A 21,228-nucleotide genomic window follows, 5' to 3' on the forward strand; every position below is an offset into this window, starting at 1 on the left:
GTCTGTTTGATGTTATCCTCCTTCTTATCCTCATCATCATCATCCACAACCATTAGAACACCAGGGTCAATTTATTCCATGATGCAAAAGTCACTATATTTTTATTTATATCCTTGTCTCTGAGCTGTTGCTAGGGACAAACATATCTCGTTGAACACATTCTGGCTTCATATCTATGCACCTGTGTTCGCCCCACCCTTCTTTTTAGTTTCTTTCATAGGTGAATTCACATTATTAATTTATTTGTTTGATTTCAGTATGATTTCTCATTATGTCTCCTCATTATCCACCACTAGATCTCCAGGGTTAACGTATTCTGTTTAATTTTCTGCAAGGGTATCTATGATGCCCATCTTAGACTATAAAAAAAATACCCCCCACGGGGAAAATTTTTTCTTCCCATTCACTACGTGTATTGTCTCCTCATTATCCACCACTAGATCACCAGGGTGAACTTGTTCTGGCCTGCTACGGGCATTTTAGTTTTTTGCAAGGGTATCTATGATGCCCATATTAGACTATAAAAAAAAGTATCCCCCATGGGGAAAAAGTTTTCTGCCCATGCACTACGTGTATTGTCTTTACGAGTCTAGGAGACCTGCTCCTTTGTAATGGGCCTTTATTTTTTTTGGAGGCCCTCATCCATGTTTCGTCCAAGAGGGGATTGTGGTGCGTGGAAATTTGGGTCAACGCGGCCCTTGCATTCAAGGCATAAGGAAACTGTATGGCAGGACCAACTGAAGACTGTGAAGTGGGTTATCATGTGGCCTTCCAGTATGTGTGTTCACAAGCTTATTGGAGTGCATATGAGTTGACAGCAGGGCAGGCCTGTCAATGCATAAAGAAAGAGTACGGGAGTACAAAATGAATAATGTGAAGTGGATTTTCCTGGACCCATCCACTATGTGGGTTCACAGGCGTATTGGGTTGCATATGACTATGCAGCAGAGCAGGCCTGTCAATGCATAAAGAAAGAGTACGGGAGTACAAAATGCATAATATGAAGTGGATTTTCCTGGGCCCATCAAGTATGTGGGTTCCAAGGCGTATTGGGGTGCATATGACTTGGCAGCAGGGCAGGCCTTGCTGTCAATGCATAAGGAAAGTGTACAGGAGGACAAAACGCATAATATGAAGTGGATTTTCCTGGGACGATCAAGTATGTGGGTTCCAAGGCGTATTGGGGTGCATATGACTATGCAGCAAGGTGGGCCTGTCAATGCATAAAGAAAGAGTACAGGAGTGAAAAATGCATAATGTGAGGTGGATTTGCCTGAGTCCATCCAGTATGTGGGTTCCAAGGTGTATTGGGGTGCATATGACTTGGCAGCAGGGCAGGCCTGTCAATGCATAAGGAAAGAGTACGGGAGTACAAAATGCATAATAAGAAGTGGATTTTCCTGTGCCCATCCAGTATGTGGGTTTAAAGGCTTATTGGGATTCATATGACTATGCAGCAGGGCAGGCCGTGCATTGAATGCAACATTTTTTATGGAGGCCCTCCTGGACATCTCGTGAAAGGGATATTGGGGTGCGTCGTAATTTTTGTCAGCCCATCCACCCACTGCATAGGTTACAACAGTTTAGGAGACCCACTGTTTAATAATGGCCCTTTAAGCAGATTAATGCCACCTGATGTCCCTGTAAAAATAGGCTCTGTGACTTTAAGAGACCCTCCTTCATAAATGAAACAAGATATCTCTGCTTATGTGTCACACACCACATGGCCAGCTAGGGTTGGTAAATGTTACAATGACATTTCCCTGTGAATGCATTTGTTTTGATTGAATGCAATGTTAAAGTGGAAAAACACTTCAAAAATGCTGCGTCGGAACATAGCCCAAGTGGGGGAGGAACAATTTGGTATAGGGTTAATTATTTTACCTTTTATACAAGTCATTAACCTGGACAGGAAGTACCTTAACATATTTCCCAGCAAAATCCGTTTTGGTTTCGTTTTGGTATATTTTTTGGTGCACCGGTAAAAATGGCATGAAACTATGAAACAATTGGTTAAAGCTGTGAACTAGGTGTCAGACATGCTTCCAGGGGCGATCCCCTTGATGTTCCCATGTCATTTGAGCAGTGTTTCCATCATTTTCAGACGTTTTTAGAGCCTAAAAGGACCCCCGGGAGGATCGCGGAAAAAATACTTGGGTATCCCATAGACTTACATTGGGCTCGATATTCTGTCCGAGTACCGAGTGTTCCAATTTGCTCGACCCTAACAATGAGCACCCGAGCATTTTAGTGCTCACCCATCACTAATAGGGACCTCATCTAGCATCATTACCTCTATGCTCCTGGACGACTAACAGGGCATAGCTTAGAGTGTACTCAGTTGTTGTACGGCTCTATGGAGAAACAGAGTCAGGTACTTTGCACTCAATTTTCACCGAGTGACGTTTAACTCGGCATGTTTACCGTGCTTGCTCGCAACTCCTCTTCGCCATTGTTCACACTAGCTGCAGTTTTACATCTCTGCATGGTGGACCCCGGGTGGTGAACACACCATATCATCATATTTTATTTGATCTTGTGAAGATTGGAGGTTGTTTTAACCTAATCTTGGTCTTTCTGTTGCTTCCAAAACTCAAAGTAAATCATGAAAATTAAATCAAAAGGAATTTCTTATTAGAAAATTACCTATTGTCTAAATGAACTGTATTGTATAAAGAGATGTACACTATTTGGACCACCCAGTCTCAACCAGCATGTTTGCACTAGTAAAATAACATATATACTCACCTCCTGTACCGGCGCTGCTCCTGCAGTGTTAGCACTAGGTCTCCCGAAGATCACGTGACATTGTTATGTCTCGTGAGCGCCCAATCAGCGCTGGCTTGATGTCTCAAAGGCGATGAGAGTGAAGCCAGCGCTGATTAGGTTTAAGGCTCATATGACACAACTATCTAACCACTAGAATGGTGCCGGCCCCAGAGGTGAATATAGGTGTTATTTTATTGTTACAACTATGATGATGGACACAGGATTGTCCAAGAAGTAGGCAACCCATTTAAATATTGATACTCTCTTCTCCAAAAAGTTTTCTTTTCAAGAAATTTTCACCATCTGAGTCATACATGAGACCTAAATCTAGAAGTTAATGTAAAAAAGTTTCTTTATTAAGATCTAAAATGTAAATCTTAGTTATATAATATTTTCAGGACACAAGAGACTGAATTCAGTGACATAATCAGAGCACATTTTTCCTCGTGGTTAATTATAAATCTCTGATGATTAGGCCATAATTGTCCAAGCACAGTATAAATCACCTATGCTGGGTGATCTTCTCCACTCCAGTAAAGAATTTTACATCTGCCCGAGCCCTGTGTTACTCTACTGGTACGTTAATGAGACATTAGAATTTTATATTCTAATTGTATTTCTTGAAATATTATATGAACGAGGTCAGCTATAATAAATTATAAAAAAAAGTTACTTGGTGATTTTATTAAATTTTAAGGCAGAATAATATTATGTTACGTCAGTTCTGTATGTTGTAGACATTTACTGTAATTGAATGTTGATTATTGTTATAACTTTGTATTTTTGATTATTTTTTGTGACCTTTTTTTAAATGATATCTTAACAATAAGGCAAAAACTGACTATCTCAGATCAGCAGCAATGTCTTCTTAGGATAATATGAGAATTATACAAATGTAAGTAAATTAAACTAAGAAATCCTAAAGTTTGCAAATGATGAAAATAATGCTTAAAATATATCTATACAGAAAAACGTATTTCCGTATTTGAATGAGGTTTAGGTTTTATTTTACAATTTTTCTGCCTGCAACTGAATACAAAGGATGAGCTGAAAGCAATCCAAGAGCAGCAGGAGAACGAATATCAGAATATCATGCTCTAGTAAATTCCAAAAGTAATAGATGCAATTTTAATCTTTTTTTAAGCTTTTCATTTTATTATATTTTTCTCCATTTTTTAATTTTAACTTTTCATTTTTTTGCTTTTTTTTGTGGTATTTGCTGGATAAGCCAAAATTACGCAATGTGGAAAAAAGTGCTGTGCTGCAAAGTAAGATATGCTATCAAAAATAGAAAAAATAGTTTATTTTTATTGACTAAAAAAGTAGAAAGTGCATGACCAAAAGAAAAATCTAAATCCCCTCAATATTTGGTGTGAAGCCCCTTTGCTTTTCAGCAGCATGCAATTTTCTAGGGAACACTTGCACAAAGGTCTGGGATTTTGTAGCATAATATTCATTGTTTGAGTAACCAACTATACCGGACAGGTGACACTGATCATCAATATCATATGTAGGTTGAAAAATAGTAATTAACTGAAACACAGACAGCTGTGTAGGAGACAGAAAACTGGGTGAGGAACAGACAAACTCTGTTAGAAAGGTGAGGATGTGGAAGACAACTTCATGTCATAGATCACCCAACATGGCAAGACTGAGCACAGGAATACTACACAAGGTAGTTGTGCTGCATCACAAAGGTCTCTCCTACTCACAGATTTCATAACAGACTGGGGGTTCAAGATGCGCTGCTCAAGCTCTTTTTAACAAAGCAACAAGGAGTATTGCTAGTCCTGAGGACAAGTCATCAACATTAGATTGGTAAGGTCTTTCCCTCTCAAAAACGTCACTGATACACCTACCAATTAGAACTGTAAGCCATTACAAAAAGTAGGAGAGAAGTGAATTCAGCTGGTTTAGGTTCATTTTGCTGGTTAGGTAGAAAAAAAAATAAACAAAATATGATTGTTGGAAAAAATTGGCTCCTTGGGAAACTTGTGAGAATTCGATGAATGAAAAAAATTGGAATGAGGAATTGTGGCTCATCAGAATATTCATTGTTATTAGCGGCACTCCATGCTGATGAACAGTAATGTTTCACTGAAAAATATGCATATTACACCAGGAAAATGCCACACCCATCATACAACGCCATTTCGCATGAACTCATGATTCTCAATGCTCCATCAAGTGACCTTGACAAGGCTTTGAGAAACATGTGCTCACCCAAAATGGCACTGGCTATTGTCTGTGCTGTTTGTCCGCTGAAGAATATATATTTTTCAATAAAACTTCACTGTTATTGAGCATTGAGCACAGTAAACTCTCCTGAACAATATGGATGATTAACAATTTGCGGCTTGAGCGCTGATATTTATGTGCAGGACATCAGATCTGGAAGTGGTGCATGGATTACCACCGACTTTCATTACCACTATTGTACCTGTCCCTTGTAGTTGAGTATGGAGATATAGTGACTAATAACAAAACAAGAACTTTCTCATCTCTTCTTTAGAATCCTTTAACACTAATGAAAAATCAGACTTCTGTGAAATATTTTTACCTTTTGCCTTCCTTTGGAGAATCAAATAATAAACCATTTATTTCTACTTTATTCTTCATCATATATTTGGTCGGAGTTCTCATCAATTCTTCTGTTATTACTGTCATATGTCTGGAAGTCCAATTACATAAACCAATGTATCTCTTTATCTGTAATTTATCCATTGTAGACATATTTTACACATCGGTCACCATTCCTAAATTACTGCACATGTTATTATCTGGGAATCACATTGTTTCCTTCTCACAATGTTATACTCAGCTGTACTTTTTCTTAGTTGTGGCGACAGCTGAGGAAATCCTCCTCTTCATTATGGCTTATGACCGATATGTTGCCATCTGCCGCCCGTTACATTATCATCGGATCCTAAGTCAGAGAAATTGCACTTTGATAACTATTGGGATTTGGGCAGCCGCCTTTGTAAACTCATTAATTTTTGTAATCTCCATTTTATACATGTCCTCCTGTCACTCCAACATCATCCACCAGTTCTTTTGTGATATTAAGTCACTAACAATAACTAGTTGCACAACCATGCAAATGTTTTTTGTACTAATTGGCATAGAAATTTTGATATTAGCATTTATCCCAGTGATGGGCACTTTTATTTCCTACTTTAAAATTTTCTCTATCATCTTCAGAATTAAGTCAAAAGAAAGTCGGAAAAAAGCCTTCTCCACCTGCTCATCCCACATTACCATCATCTCTATTTACTATGGGACAGGTTTAGCAGTTTATCTGATTCCAGCTTACTCTGATATTCTGGATTCTTTCTTGAATTTAGTATTTGCTGCTGTAACCCCCATCATAAACCCGATCATATACAGCATACAGAATTCCAATATACAATCTGCATTGTTGGGGTTGGTGAGGTGATTAATGATGAGAATGTTTGTTTTAAAGAGTGACTCCAGACACATTGTGCTAAAATTATACAAAAATCCTCATTCACCAAAATACCAATTTTTTGAAAATGGTTCCCCAACAGATCCAACAAATTTGCGGCCACTGGCTACTATTTCTCTGAGCTGTAGAAGGCCATCAAATTGTTAAAGAAAATCCTAATGCTCATGTATCTAGCCCCTCTGCGCTACCCACCTGGTCTTCGCCATTTCTTTATATAGCCTTTGCTCATACTGAAATCCCCAGGCATCTCACGCTTGGTCAGAATGTCTGGCCCGATGAGAGCCTGGGAGGGTTCTGCTCAAGTTCACAAATTGTCACGGCATCGTGATGTCACTGTGTTTGAGATGTCACAGAGCACTTTTAGACAGAACTTGTGGCGAGGACCAGACAGTGGTGAGGTGAGGATTTTTGCTATTTTTTATATCTTATGTTTTTTATGTTTAATATACATAGCAAACAAATGTCAAAACTTGCAGAGAATAACATTTCCACAAATAGAATTTCCTGGGAAAAACCATATCACACAGAGTATACAGAGCTCTGTAAAGAAAAAATTAAATAACTACCGTGACAACTTTGCGTCAATGAGGAAAATCTGGCCACTTGTGCAGGTGTGAACTATTCTTAACTATGCTGGGTGTACTATTCCTTTGTTTGTTAAGTCAATAGACATGAGCCATTGTTTCATGAGATACTGTCCAGTGACCCTTTTGTTTGCTAATTTGTAGAAAGCCTGCTGATTACAGATTGCACCAGCTTCTTACAGTGTACTAGTCTGCATCATTTAGAGGACAATTAAGTTTGGAGAACCCAGGTTGAGACTACCTGGTCACCTGGCCACATACCTTTATTTGTTTGCTCAGCTTTCTAAGCTTACCGCTACCTCCTCTCAGTAGGTGCCGGCCTAAGGTTGGGGTAATTGGCCTTGGATATGTGGCAAAAGAGTGAAAGGGAGAGACTCTGTCACTTTCACCATATTCTGTACCTTCTGGGAATGTACTATTTGTGGTTGACTGCTGGTGACCCAATAAAGTTTACCGATGTTTGGTACCCCCATACAGTGTTGTCTGAGTAATGTTCTGCCCACTGGGAAGGAGTATTGGTATTCAGTGGGATGTGCCCAGTCCCGAGCATTCTTTATAAAAACAGTCAGGCCAGTGGACGAGAGTATCCAGTGACCCTCGTGTCTTCACAAGTACATTTAAGGCAAAATGGATAAAGTGACTGAAATCTCATCAGTGCCACCACCATGATCAAAACCCGAAAGCTGCTAAAGTTCAAAGATTAAATGTAAATATTTTAGAGTGGGACACCACAACTCTGTAATATTGTCTAGTGACAGCTCCAGGGTGGTGTATAGGCTTGGATAAGGACAGACCAGTGTACTGCAAGAAGATAGCTGTGGACCAAGAAGAGCAAAGCAGCAGCTCAAGGAAGAACACCAATGGTGAAAGGAGAGCTGTGGTAGCCATGTGAAGGACACTGGGATCCTGAATAGATTAGCCAGGTAACCATGACACTTGTAATAGGGTCCATCAAAATCAATGAAACCTTTGTGGTGAAACATACACTGGGAGCGGATGGTCATCAGGTGCAAAACAGTAATTTTTCTTTATACAGTCCTAGTTTTACATTACAATCAAAACACCACAGTAATAGGAATTGACCTAAATTGATTGGATTTAAGATTTTTTATTATGGTTTATTATCATAGCGTCATTTATTCTATGATGCTTTACATGTGAAAAGGGGTATACATAATACAAAACAACAGTAGAATAATCTTGAACTTTGGGGTCTTTTTAATCTTTTAAACTGACTAAATAAAATAATTTGTTTTATTACCTGGCTGGAATGTGTCGCTGAAATTTCTCTCCTCCTTTCTACCTATTGCTTAAATTAACTGTATTTTTTAAAAAGTTGCACATAGAGATGAGTGAACTTGTCCAGAAAATGTTCTCCAACCTCAAATTTGGCACGAAAGCAGCTCATTCAACTTCATATTCAGATTCCTGAGCATTTTCCCTCAAGGTCGACAAAATTCGGGCACAGTTCGGTAAATGATCGCGTTTCCACTAATGCTTTGGTTCGAACTTTGGCTAGGATACTGGTGCTGTTTGATGAGCATGGGGGACGTGTTTTTTTTCAGAGGAGCAGTGGACTGTTTTATTTTTTTTAGTTAACTTAATGTGTATAGATTCCGGCAGATAATCAGGGTGCAGAAAGCATCCACAACGTCCAGACTCTAGGGCTTCTGTCATTGGCTGCTGAAGTCACATGTACCTCTCCATAGGAAATGTGGACATGTTGTTTTGATGGCGTCATTTAAATAAAAATAAAGATTATTATTATTATTATTATTATATTGATGGCGTCATTTTGTCAGCGTAACAGCACAGCAAGTTGTCAGATAGTTAGATAGGCTGTTAATTGTCATCTACTTCAACTGCACAGGATCCAGTAGGAAATCGACGTTCAATCATCTAAATAGTTTGTGCTAAAAGCTTTGTGCAGGCACCAGACCACATGTCCTAATCAAAATCATTTGGGCTAATATTGTTGTGCAGGCACAATAGCTCACTAAATAATTACTGATTGTTAATTTATTGAGAGGTTACTGACAGGTCTGGGCCTAGGGTTGTGAAACAGCTGGATAAAAGTGGGGAAGATGTGAAAAAATGGTAAAAATCCAGCGTGGTAAGTAAAAATTAGAAGTCTTTATTGAAGACATTTAAAAGTTGCAACAGTGTGCATGGGTAAAAAAATGTGCAAAACTTGCAAATATTTGCTAGTGAAATAATAGTGTAATGACCAGGCTGAACGTTCCCTGCTATCCACCCCCACACGGTGTCTGCAGCCGAAAGAATTATGACACACACCGGTCTCGGGGATAACATTTGATTTTACTTCAGCAGGAACGGAAATTATAAATTGGAACAAATAAGTCGCAGTCTCTCTTGGGTAGTCCACGGTAATTACAGTTAACACTTAGATGTTGAGATGTGATTGGGGTCTGGAGCTTTAAGAGCACTGGACAATGTCTTTTGGTAGTTTACAGAAGGAGTTAGTTGCCGCAATTAGAGGTTAAAGATCTGTACTCGGGGTTAGCTCCACAGTGTGTCACGCCACAGATGAATGTAAAAACTGGTGAATCCAGTCGCAAAAACATTAGAATGATGTCTGTACAGGTTAGAGAGGGAACTCAGGCTTTTAGGCCTGCAGGAGATCTTGAGGTAAAAACAGCCTCCATGTGTGTTCTGCTCTCCCTGAAGGCATCCCTCAGACTAAAGAACATTCTAGACATGCCTGGAAAAAAGCTCCTCCTATTGACCATGTGACTAGGAGCTGGCCAATAGGAGAACGAATTCAAATCTCAGATCCTTACAAAACAATAATTATGAGTCATTGTACACTTTCACCATTAGATGACACCAGAAGACAGCAAATGAGAAATGCATTGCATCTAAAATGGAGGTGACTAGAGATGGAGAATTACATCTCACAAATGGAAGGAATAATGCAGAGGGGCAATTAGAGAGTGAGCAGTAGTGTACAGAAGCCACTCACAATCCAGAATTACTTAAAGGGACGGACACACTCTGGACTGGGTCACTACAATCGGATTCGGGAAAATTGGCATGAATAATTTCTAATAGATATGTATTCGTACTGAATAACGAATCCAATGCAAGTCAATAGGAAAGAAGAATCATTTTCTGCTGGACCCAACAAACAGATCTGGGGGCCTGAGAAAGAAGCTGAAATGGATGGCCCAGTTGGTGGACATTCCCCCCTCCTGAGTTGCACCTGGTGTAAGTGTCTCTCCCATGTAATCCTTGTGGGTGAAAAGATCCAGTACCTCTGCCAGCAGCTTTGTCTGAGGGTAATCTTTTCAGCAAGTCTTCCACAACCGCCCTCTGGCATGCAAGCACTGAAAATGACAAGTCTGCCTCCGACATGAGAGATGGAAATGTCTCCTTGTACTGTGGGTCAAGAAAGGTGCACAGACAGTATTTCATATTGGACAAAATGTGTTTCACAAGAGGGTCTTGGGAAAGGCATCTGGAGTTGAACTGTGCCATGTGTGGCAGACTACAAAGAGTCAAATGTTCAGTATCCCCACCAGGACGTACACTAACCATCCTCTCCTAATCACGATGCATTTCCTCCTCCTCATCCCCCACCACCTCTTCAGGCCATCCATGCTGGACAGGCATGAAGCTGGCATTGGGAGTGCAGACCAAAAACTCCTGTTCCTCCTCCTTCTCCTCCTCCTGTTTCTTGTCATCACCCAATGTGGCCTGAGAATATTGAATGAAGCTGGGCTGTGTGGTATCAGCCACTGTAAAATCTTGCTCCATATCCACCTGCTCAGCATTCAAAGCTTTGTCTTTGAGATTCTACAGCAAACATTATAATAGATAGAGCAGCGGGATGGTTTTGGAGACAAGAGCATCATCAGTGCTCACCATCTTGGTACGGTACTCAAAGTTTTGAAGAACCTCATATATGACAGGGATCCGCACCCACTCGGCAGTTGTTATGTGTTGGGGCTGAGCGTTACTCTGATGGACATTGAGAAGCTAGAATTCAGACACTGCCCTCTGCTGCTCACTAAGCCTAGCCAACATATGAAAGGTCCAATTCCAGTATTTGGGCAGGTCACAAATCCATCGGTGTAGAGGCAAATTAAAGCGCTGCTGTAGCGAAGCCAGACTGGCAAAATACTGAGATAACTTTTGGAAATTGGCTCTCGCGCAGGGTACCTTGGTAAATAGGACCTGCAAGTCAGGGTATGTTTTTAAAAAATGCTGTACAACCAAGTTCAGCACATGGGCCATGCATGGAATGTGTACCAGCTTGTCGAGCTTTGAAGCTGCCACCAAGTTACACCTATTATCGCACACAACTAGACCTGGTTGGAGGTTCAGTGGGGAAAGCCACTGATTGGTCTGGTCTTTTATCCCTTTCAACCGCTCTGCTGTGTTGTGAGCTTTATCATCTAAACAGGTGAGCTTCAGCAGAGCATGATGCCACTTCATCAAGGCAGTCCAGCAGACCTCCCAGCTGGGGAGTGATGATGAGTCTAGTTCCACTGGGGATGAGGAGGTTGAGAGACAGGAACTGGAATACAAGGAAACTGAATCCCTGATGGAAGTTAGGCCTGCTACACTTGGTGTGATGTCCCACCCTCTGGATCTGTCCCTGTTGACAAGAACTTGTGCACGTGTCTGTGATTAGATGGATGTACCCAGTTACCGCACTAGCCAGAGCTCGACTGACATTGTGTAACACATGCTTATGAAAGGGATTCAGCGGGATTGGCTCTGTATTAGCCCTGGCCCGAGCATTCTTTTTTAAAAACTGCCAGGCCAGCAGACGAGAGCACCCACTGACCCTTGTGTCTGCACAAGTATATTAAGGGCAAAATGGATAAAATTCTTCCATATTAAATTATTACTTCAAACATTATCAGCCATGGACCATAAAAAGACCATAAAAGAAATGTAGACACATATTTTTCAAGCAATAATTGTTAGAAATATAATTTTCCCCATATCTTGCCAACTTCCCATAAATATAATATGCATATGTATGTGTGTTTTAAAATGCAATCCTTGCTGTGACTTAAACAAAAGTAGCTACAAAAATGTAAAAATAAAAGTTTTCAGCTTTATCATTACATGTTGATATACATTCCAACCATATTTTCTTTTTATGCTCACTATTAGCTGGTCTTACCACCATCGTTTCCAATCAGCACTAATATGATCAGCAATAGAGTCGGTTGTCATCCAGTGCTCGGATCGATGACTGCATCCGCAAGCCAAGCACTGACTGAGAACGAACTGTATTGCTGATCCTGCTGTCAGTCAGTGCAGATGGCGCGGTTACAGCCACCGGTCTCTATACACAGAGAAGTGACTGAAACATCATTAGTGCCAGCCCCATGACCAAAACTCGAAAGTTGCTTGGAGGAATAAAGTTAGTTTCCTCCCAGCAGAATGGCTCTAAGTGCAGGCATCGGGCAGGTCCAGAATGCTACTAACCTGCAGATTAACCCCATAAATACAGGTTAATAGCTTTTTCTCGCATGACAGGTTCCCTTTATTAGTCCTTGGTGCTGCACTTTTTGGCACAAAGACAGGAAATCCCACCATTAACAAAATTAGATGTTTGGGTTTGGGGAAAATGGTGGATCAATAATTGTTCATGAAAAAATCATCATTAACAATTTCAGCCACAAATAATCAGTTTCTTATAACATGATCAGTACAGACAGATGAAAATGTATCTCCTTAGTCTGACCACTTAGCATTTCTTCACAATAATGTCTATCATTAGCGGTCAATGCTAGGATCATATGATTACCTTTGTTGTTGTCCAAAAAAAGTTTTAACAAATTAAAAAATTTTGATCAACGATGCTGATGTATAAATCCCAGGAGTCATGTAAGATGCCGGGCACCACCTGGTTTTGTGGAATGCAACACACTTCATTGACGTGCATCTTTCCCCTACGTGATAGCTGACGCTTAATCGGTGGTAGTTCCAGTCATAAGTACAGAGTGAATTGATGCTGGAAGAAAGAAGAATGAAATGAACACTACTAGAAGAAAAAAGGGGAAGCAGGACAGGTTTGCAAAGTGCCAAGTAGCGGTATATGAGTTTATTACTTTAAAGCTTTTATTGCTATCAGAATCTGAATTTTGGGGTAATTTCGTAGCAAATTTAATTATCTAAGAATCAATTTATTCATCTCATTTGATAACGTGTCCTTAGGATGGGTTATCAATTTCAGATTATGAGCGATTTGAAATCCGGCACCGTCATCAATCAGCTGGTAACAGCTTCAGGAAAAGATTGATGTAAACATTTTACTGGGCAGGAAACCACTACTACATAACATGTGTGTAGGGGCAGCTCCCGGATATTACTAAATCTTGAAAATTAAATCAAAAAGAATTTATCATTACAAAATTACATATTGTCTAAATCAGCTGCATTGTTTAAAAAGTTGTACACTATTTGGACAACCCAGTCTCAATCAGCATGTTTTCACTAATAAAACACCATTTATACTCAACTCCGGTACCGGCGCTGTTCCAGCTGTGTCGGCACTAACTCTCCTGAAGCCCATGTGACATTATTATGTCTCGTGAGCGCCCAATCAGCGCTGGCTTGATGTCTGAAAGTCGGTGAGAGTGAAGCCAGAGCTGATTAGGTTTAAGTCTCATATGACATAACAATCTCACATGAGCCCAACACCACTAGAATGGTGCCTGCACCGGGGTGAATATAGGCGTTATTTTACTGTTGAAACTATGCTGATGGAGACAGGATTGTCCAAATAGTGGAAAACATATTTAAATATTGATATTCTTTCCCCCAAAAAAAGTTTGATCTTTTCAAGAAATTTTCATCATCTGAGTCATACATGAAACCTAAATCTAGAAGTTGATGTAAAAAAAAGTTTCTTTATTAAGACCTAAAATATAAATCTTAATTATATAATATTTTCAGGTCACAAGAGACTGAATTCAGTGACATAATCAGAGCATATTTTTCCTCGTGGTTAATTATAAATCTCTGATGATTAGGCCGTAATTGTCCCAGCACAGTATAAATCATCTATGCTGGGTGATCTTTCCCAATCCGGTAAAGAATTTTACATCCGGACGAGCCCTGTGTTACTCTGCTGGTACGTTAACGAAACATTGGAATGTTTATTATAATTTTATTCCATGAACTATTATATTAAAAGGGTCAGCTAGAAAAAATTATAAAAATACTTGTATTAAATTGGAGATTTCATTAAATTTTAATGCAGAATATTATTATGTCAGTTCTGTATATTGTAGACTTTTACTGTAAGTTAATGTTGGTTATTGTTATAACTTTTTATTTTTCATTATCTTTTGTGGCATTTTTTTAAATTATATCTTAACAATAAAGCAAAAAACTGAATATCTCAGGTCAGCAGCAATGTCTTCATGTGATAATATAATAATTATAAAAATGTAAGTAAATTAACCTAATAAAATCTACAGTTTTCAAAAGATGAAATAATGCTTGAAATATATTTATACAGAAACGCATATTTCCATATTTGAAGGAGTTTTAAGTTTTATTTTACCATTTTTCTACCTGTAACTGATTACAAAGGATGAGCTGAAAGCAATCCAAGAGCAGCAGGAGAACGAATATCAGAATATCATGCTCTAGTAAAATCCAAAAACTAATAGATGTAATTTTTCTCCTTTTTTACTTTTTCGTTTTATTTTTTTTTTTTCCATTCTTTACGTCTGTCTTTTTGTTTTTTACTTTTTTAGTCATATTGACTGGATATGCCTAAATTATGCAAAATTGTGTAAAAGTTTTAGACAGATGTGGAAAATGTACTGTACTCCAAGATAAGATATGCAATCAAAAATAAAAGTGTTAGTTTATTTTTATTTATAAAAAAATAGAAAGTGAATGAACAAAAGAAAAATCTAAATCCCCTCAACATTTAGTGTGAAGCCCCTTTGATTTAAAGCAGTATCGAATTTTCTAGGGAACAATTGAACAACGTCTGGGATTTTGTAGCATTATATTCATGTGTTTGAGTAAACAACTATACCGGACAGGTTATACTGATCATCAATATCATATTTAGGTTGAAATATAGTAATTAACTGATACACAAATAGCTCTGAAGGAGACATAAAACCAGGTGAGGAACAGACAAACTCTGTCACAAAGGTGAGGATGTGAAAGACAACTTTATGTCATAGATCACCCAATAAGGCAAGACTGAGCACAGGAACAAGACACAAGGTAGTTATGCTCCATCACAAAGGTCTCTCCTACTCACAGATTTCAAAACAGACTGGAGGTTCAAGATGCGCTGCTCAAGCTCTTTTTAACAAACCAACAAGAATTACTGCTAGTCCTGAGGACAAGTCATCAAATATTAGATCGGTAAGGTCTGTTTCACTCTCAAAAACTTCACTGATACACCTACCAATTACAACTATAAGCCATTGCAAAAAGTAGGAGAGAATTGAATTCAGTTGGTTTAGTTTAATTTTGGTGGTTAGGTCAAAACAAATACAGAAAATATTAACGATAGGAAAAAATTGGCACCTTGGGACACTTGTAAGTGTTCAACGACTGAAAAAAATTGGAATGAGGAATTGTGGCTCATCAGAATTTTCATTGTAGTTAGCGGCACTCAATGCTGAAGAATGTTTCATTGAAATATATGCCTATTGCACCAGGAAAACCCCACATCCATCGGACAGCGCCATTTCTCATGAACTTATGCTTTCTCAATGCTCCATCAAAGGACCGTGACGAGCCCTTGAGAAAACATGTGCTCATACAAAACGGCGTTGGCTAATGTCTGTGCCATTTTCCTGGTGCAGTATGCATATTTTTCAATAAAACACCACTGTTATTGAGCATTGAGTGCCGCTAATTTCTCCTGAACATTATGGATGATTATTAACTATCTGTGAGCCGAGCACTGATATGACTTTCATTACCACCATCGTACCTGTCCCTTGAAGTTGAATGTGGAGTTATAAAAACTAATAACAAAACAAGTACTTTCTCATCTCTTCATTAGATTCCCTTTTGAAAAAATAAAAATGCAAATTTTAACATGTAATTAAAAGATTATAACAAAATTAAAAAACCCAAGAAACCAGAGATTTATGAATAATTGTTCAAACAGTAATCAATGTACATAAAATATTCTTAGTAGTTTTTTTCAACTATCATAAACAGAGAATGTTTGCATTTTTAGTGATCAAATACAGAAAAAAAGTAAGCCACTTTCTAATAGAGGGTATAAGAGAGAAAAATAGGAATAATCACCTGATTACCTCGGATGACCAGTGGACAGACATCAGCATTTCTCATACTTTTTTTTCAAGAATATTAATCTAGCACTAATGAAAAATCACACTTCTGTGAAATATTTTTACCTTTTGCCCTCTTTTGGAAAATCAAATAATAAACCATTTATTTCTACTTTATTCTTCATCATATATTTGATTGGAGTACTTGTCAATTCCTCCATTATCACAGTCATATATCTGGAAGTTCAATTACATAAACCTATGTATCTCTTTATCTGTAATTTATCCATTGTAGACATATTTTATACATCGGTCACAGTTCCTAAATTACTGTACATGTTATTGTCCGGGAATCACATTGTTTCCTTTTCACAATGTTACACTCAGCTGTACTTCTTCTTAGCTGTGGCGACAGCCGAGGACATTCTCCTCTTCATTATGGCGTATGACCGATATGTTGCCATCTGCCTTCCATTACATTATCATCAGATCCTCAGTCGCAGAAATTGCGCCTTGGTAACTATTGGGATTTGGGTAGGCGCCTTTGTAAACTCATCAATTCTTGTGATCTCCATTTTATACATGTCTTCCTGTCATTCCAATGTCATCCACCAGTTCTTCTGTGATATGAAGTCACTAACAATAACTAGCTGCACAGCCATGCAAATGTTTTTTGTAATAGTTGGAATAGAAATTTTGACATTAGGTTTTATCCCAGTGATGGGCACTTTTATTTCTTACTTTAAAATTTTCTCCATCATTTTCAGAATGAAGTCAAAAGAAAGTCGAAAAAAAGCCTTCTCCACCTGCTCATCCCACATCACCGTCATCTCTATTTACTATGGAACAGGTTTAGCAGTGAATCTGATTCCAGCTTACTCTGATATTCTGGACTCTTTCTTGAATTTAGTATTTGCCGCTGTAACCCCCACCATAAACCCGATCATATACAGCTTACAGAATTCCAAAGTACAATCTGCATTGTTGGGGTTGGTGAGGTGATTAATGATGAGAATGTGTGTTTTAAAGAGTGACTCTAGACACATTGTACTACAATTTGACAATAAACCTCATTCACCAAAATACAGATTTTTTGCAATTTTATTCCCAAACAGATCCAACAACATTCCGTCCTCTGGCTACTATTTTTCTGAACAGTAAAAGGCCAACAAATTGTTAAAAAAAATCCTTTTACTCACCCTTTTAGCCCCACTGCATCACCCATCTGTTCTTTGTCACATATACAGATAGCCTTTGCTCATTCTGAAATGCTAGGGCCTCTCCTGCAGGGTCTGAATGTGTGGCCTGATGAGAGCCTGGGAGGGTTCCACGCAAGTGCGCAAAGGGTCAAAGTGTCATGAAATCACTGCATGTGCCATGTCCATACTTAGGCATGCACAGAGCACTCTTGGACAGGAGATGACGTGATGGTAAGGAGTGGATGAGCCACAGGTGAGTATATGGATTTTTCTTATTTTTTACATCTTATGTTTATTATGTTTATTATACATAATATAGGACATTAAACTGGCAGAGAATTACATCTTCACAAGTGAATTTCAGGAGAAAAACCATCCTTACAGGCTGAAAAAAATGTTGCCTCATCTGCTTGTTTCTAGAATTTAGGTAAATAATGTCTGAAAATTTGAATTATATTTTCAAAATAGTCTATACAAGAAAAATATCTGTGATACTGTAAATCCTACCACACAGAGAATACAGAGCTCTGTAAAGAAAAAATTAAATAAGTACTGTGACGACTTTGCGTCAATGAGGAAAATCTGGCCACTTGTGCTGGGGGAGCTATTCTTAACTTTGCTAGATGTACTATTAGTTTGTTCAGTAAGTCAAGGGACATGAGCCATTGTTTCATGAGATACTGTCCGGAGCTCTTTTGTATGCAAATTTTTGGAATGCTTGCTGATTATAGATAGCCTCAGCTCTATACAATGTATTAGTCTGCATCATTTGGAGGACAATTATGTTTGTAGATTTCAGGTTGAGACTACCCAGTCACATTACCACATAAATTCATTTGCTTACGTAGCTTTCTAAGCTTACCGCTACCTCCTCTCAGTGGGTGCAGTTCAAAAGTGAGGTGCTTCTGGTTGGGATAGTACACCTTGGGTATATGGCGAGCGAGTGGAAGGGTGAGACCCTGCCACTTGCACCATATTTTGTCCTTGCTGGGAATGTACTATTTGTTGTTGACTGCTGGTGACCCAATAAAATCCTACTGGAGTTTGGTACTCTCACACTGTGCTATCTGAATAATGTTCTGTGCACGGGGAAGGAGTACAGCATTCAGTGGGATTAGCCCTGGCCAATAAAAGCAGCCAGGCCAGCAGATAAGAGCACTCACTAACACTTGTGTCTGCACCAGTATATTAAAAGCAAAATGGATAAAATTATTGTATATTAAATTACAACTTCAAACATATTCATACACGGGCCATAAAACAAATTTAGAAACATAGTTCTCAAACACTAATTGTTAAAAATGTAATTTTTCTGAAATTTTCCTAACTTCCCACAAAAATAATATACATATGTATATGTGTTTTAAAATGCATTCCTTGTTTTGCCTTAAACAAAAGTAGCTACAAAAATGGAAAAATAAAACTTTTCAGTTTTGTCATTATATGTTGATACACACTCCATGCTAGGGTTGACGGATCACATGAAATAAAATATAATACCAAAGTGTGATCGCAACCCGGGGTCGACCGTGCAGAGATGTTAACTGCTGCTAGTATGAATGATGACAGATCTAAACAGCGAATGCACCTTAGTACGACTGCGTTAACTCCACACAGTTTGAGCAAAATGCACTATACTCAGCTCTGTTAACTTCACAGAGAGATAGAGCTAAAGGTTGAGCTCACTCTGCAACTGACCCATGCCAATCGTACACGTGGCAGAAACAGGTGAAGAGTCAAAAGAAAAAGCTAAACTGACGCTAGCTACAAAACCCCTGTTGACTTCACAGGGGAGCACAGCTCTTTGGTTGGTTTTTGATCTGTAAATCGTCTGTGCTAACCGCACACAAGACGGAAACAGATGCTAAGCCAAGTGGGTACAAAAAGCCCTAACTATAACCCAGGAGTGACAAAGGGTAAACATGCCCACGAGGAGGCTCTGTCCCCGGAATGAGGTCTATGGGACAATCATATGGGTGATTGGAAGGAAGAGTCTCCGTGGCCCTCTTCGAGAACATGTCAGCATATGGCCATTAGTGCTTGGGTAGAGAAGTTAGTTCCGTTGTGACCTTGGAGGATCCAATTTGAACTTGAGACCTCAAGCAACATCCCTCACACAACTTACTCCACACCAGTATGTTCCCCATGGCCCAGTCAACATGAGGGGAATGGCGGCGCAACCAAGGCATACCCAGATGTACATCATTCATGCCCTCAGAGATGACTAACAAGGACATTATCTCTTGATGTGTAGGGGACATCTTTAGTGTAAGAGGTATTGTTTGGTGCGTGATTTGGATAGGGAGAATAGAGCCATTAATCACTCGTATGGTGACAGGATTAGGGAGCCTCACTAAGGGAATTGCGTGACGTAGAGGAAAGGTGGAAGACAGAAAATTGCCCTCTGCCCCAAAGTCCACGCAAGCCTCGGTAGTGTGAGTAGACGACCCATAAGCTAAGGATACCATGAAGGTTAGTTTGGAGGACACATCTGCCGTGCCTAGGTAACCTCCTCCAATAGTCACTAGATGCGATTGTCCCTGACACCTGAGGCACATATTGACGTAATGCCCAGCCTGCCTACAAACAAAGCAGGTAACTAGGGAATGTGATGAACGGGGTTTTGATTCCACCCGAGAGGCCTCCATGGGCTCCACCAAACTGCTCATATGAGCTGCAGACTCCAAAGGATTGTCAAAATTTAGGGCTAGCCAAATCCTTTGTTTACACTGGGCTCGATCCAATCTTCGCTCAGCATGCCAAAGATCAATGTGAGAGGAAACTGATATTAAGTCCTCCAGTGTAATTGCAATCTCCCTAGTAGTCAGAGCATCCTTTACATGGTCAGCAAGGCCCCTTCAAAATATGGGGCTTAGGACCTTATCAGACCACTCCAATTCGGAAGCTAAGATCCAGAATTGGATGGCAAACTGGTTGACCAAGGATGAACCCTGGGTTAAAGCCAAGAGTTGGAGTGCAGCATCATGGGTATCCAGAGGTCCAAGAAAGACCTGTTTCACAGTGCCCAGAAAGTGAGAGGCATTCGGGACAACCTGATCACTCTGCTCCTATAGCGGCATAGCCCACTCCAATTCTCTATCCATCAACAGAGATAGCACAAATCCCACCTTAGCTCGTTCCCATGGAAAATGTGAGGCCAGTAGCTCCAGCTGGATTGACCACTGGTTCACAAATCCTCTGCAAGCCTTACTATTCCCAGAGATCTTATCGAGAACTGGTAAATGTGAGACGGAACTGGAGTTGCAGCAGAAACTCTAGTAGAGGCTTCGCTGGCTGCTGGTGCCACTACAGCAGATAGATTCATAGCTGAGGTCATCCTTTCAAGCATGGGCAACCTGCTTTCCAGTTGCTGGATGTATCGCTGGAGACGCTGCGCATCCACCGCTTCTAGCCAGACCCCGGTGCTAGTATACTGATAGGGTTGGCGGATCGCAGGAAATAAAGTATAATAACAAACTGCGATCGCAACCCGGGGTCCACCATGTAGAAATGTTAACTGCTGCTAGTATGAATGATGATGGAACTAAACAGCAAATGCACCTTAGTATGACTGCTTTAACTCCAGACAGTCTGAGCGGAACACACTATACTCAGCTCTGTTAACTTCACCGAGAGATAGAGCTAAGGGTTGCGTTGCTTTGTAACTGACCCGTACCAATCGCACACATGGCCGAAACAGATGCAGAGTCAAAAGAAAAGGCGAAACTGACGCTAGCTACAAAAACACCTGTTAACTTCACAGGGGAGCACAAGTCTTTGGTTGGTTCTTGCTCTGTAATTCGTCTGTGCTAACCGCACACAAGATGGAAACAGATGCTAAGTCAAGTGGGTATAAAAAGCCCTAACTGGCTAAAATGCAGGAGATTAATAACACACAAGCAAGCAGTCAGAGTGGTAGCATGTCCACTCACACACACCAACCATGA

At 39.6% G+C, this 21,228-nt stretch overlaps 1 protein-coding gene across 1 annotated transcript; it reads left to right on the forward strand.

Annotated features, from left to right (window-relative positions):
* Positions 1-5,296: 5,296 nt before the first annotated feature.
* LOC141069289 (olfactory receptor 1A1-like) lies at positions 5,297-6,205 on the forward strand. The gene has a single exon (XM_073558742.1). The coding sequence runs from the start codon at positions 5,297-5,299 to the stop codon at positions 6,203-6,205; it is 909 nt and encodes a 302-aa protein (XP_073414843.1).
* Positions 6,206-21,228: the final 15,023 nt, after the last annotated feature.

The sequence above is a fragment of the Dendrobates tinctorius genome, unplaced genomic scaffold (genome assembly GCF_039654945.1).
Source record: "Dendrobates tinctorius isolate UK_male_01 unplaced genomic scaffold, ASM3965494v1 ptg000257l, whole genome shotgun sequence".
NCBI lineage: Eukaryota > Metazoa > Chordata > Amphibia > Anura > Dendrobatidae > Dendrobates > Dendrobates tinctorius.

Bases quoted from the DNA above. Each gene is read 5' to 3' on its own strand.
- LOC141069289 (XM_073558742.1), top strand. From the start codon at position 5,297: ATGAAAAATCAGACTTCTGTGAAATATTTTTACCTTTTGCCTTCCTTT.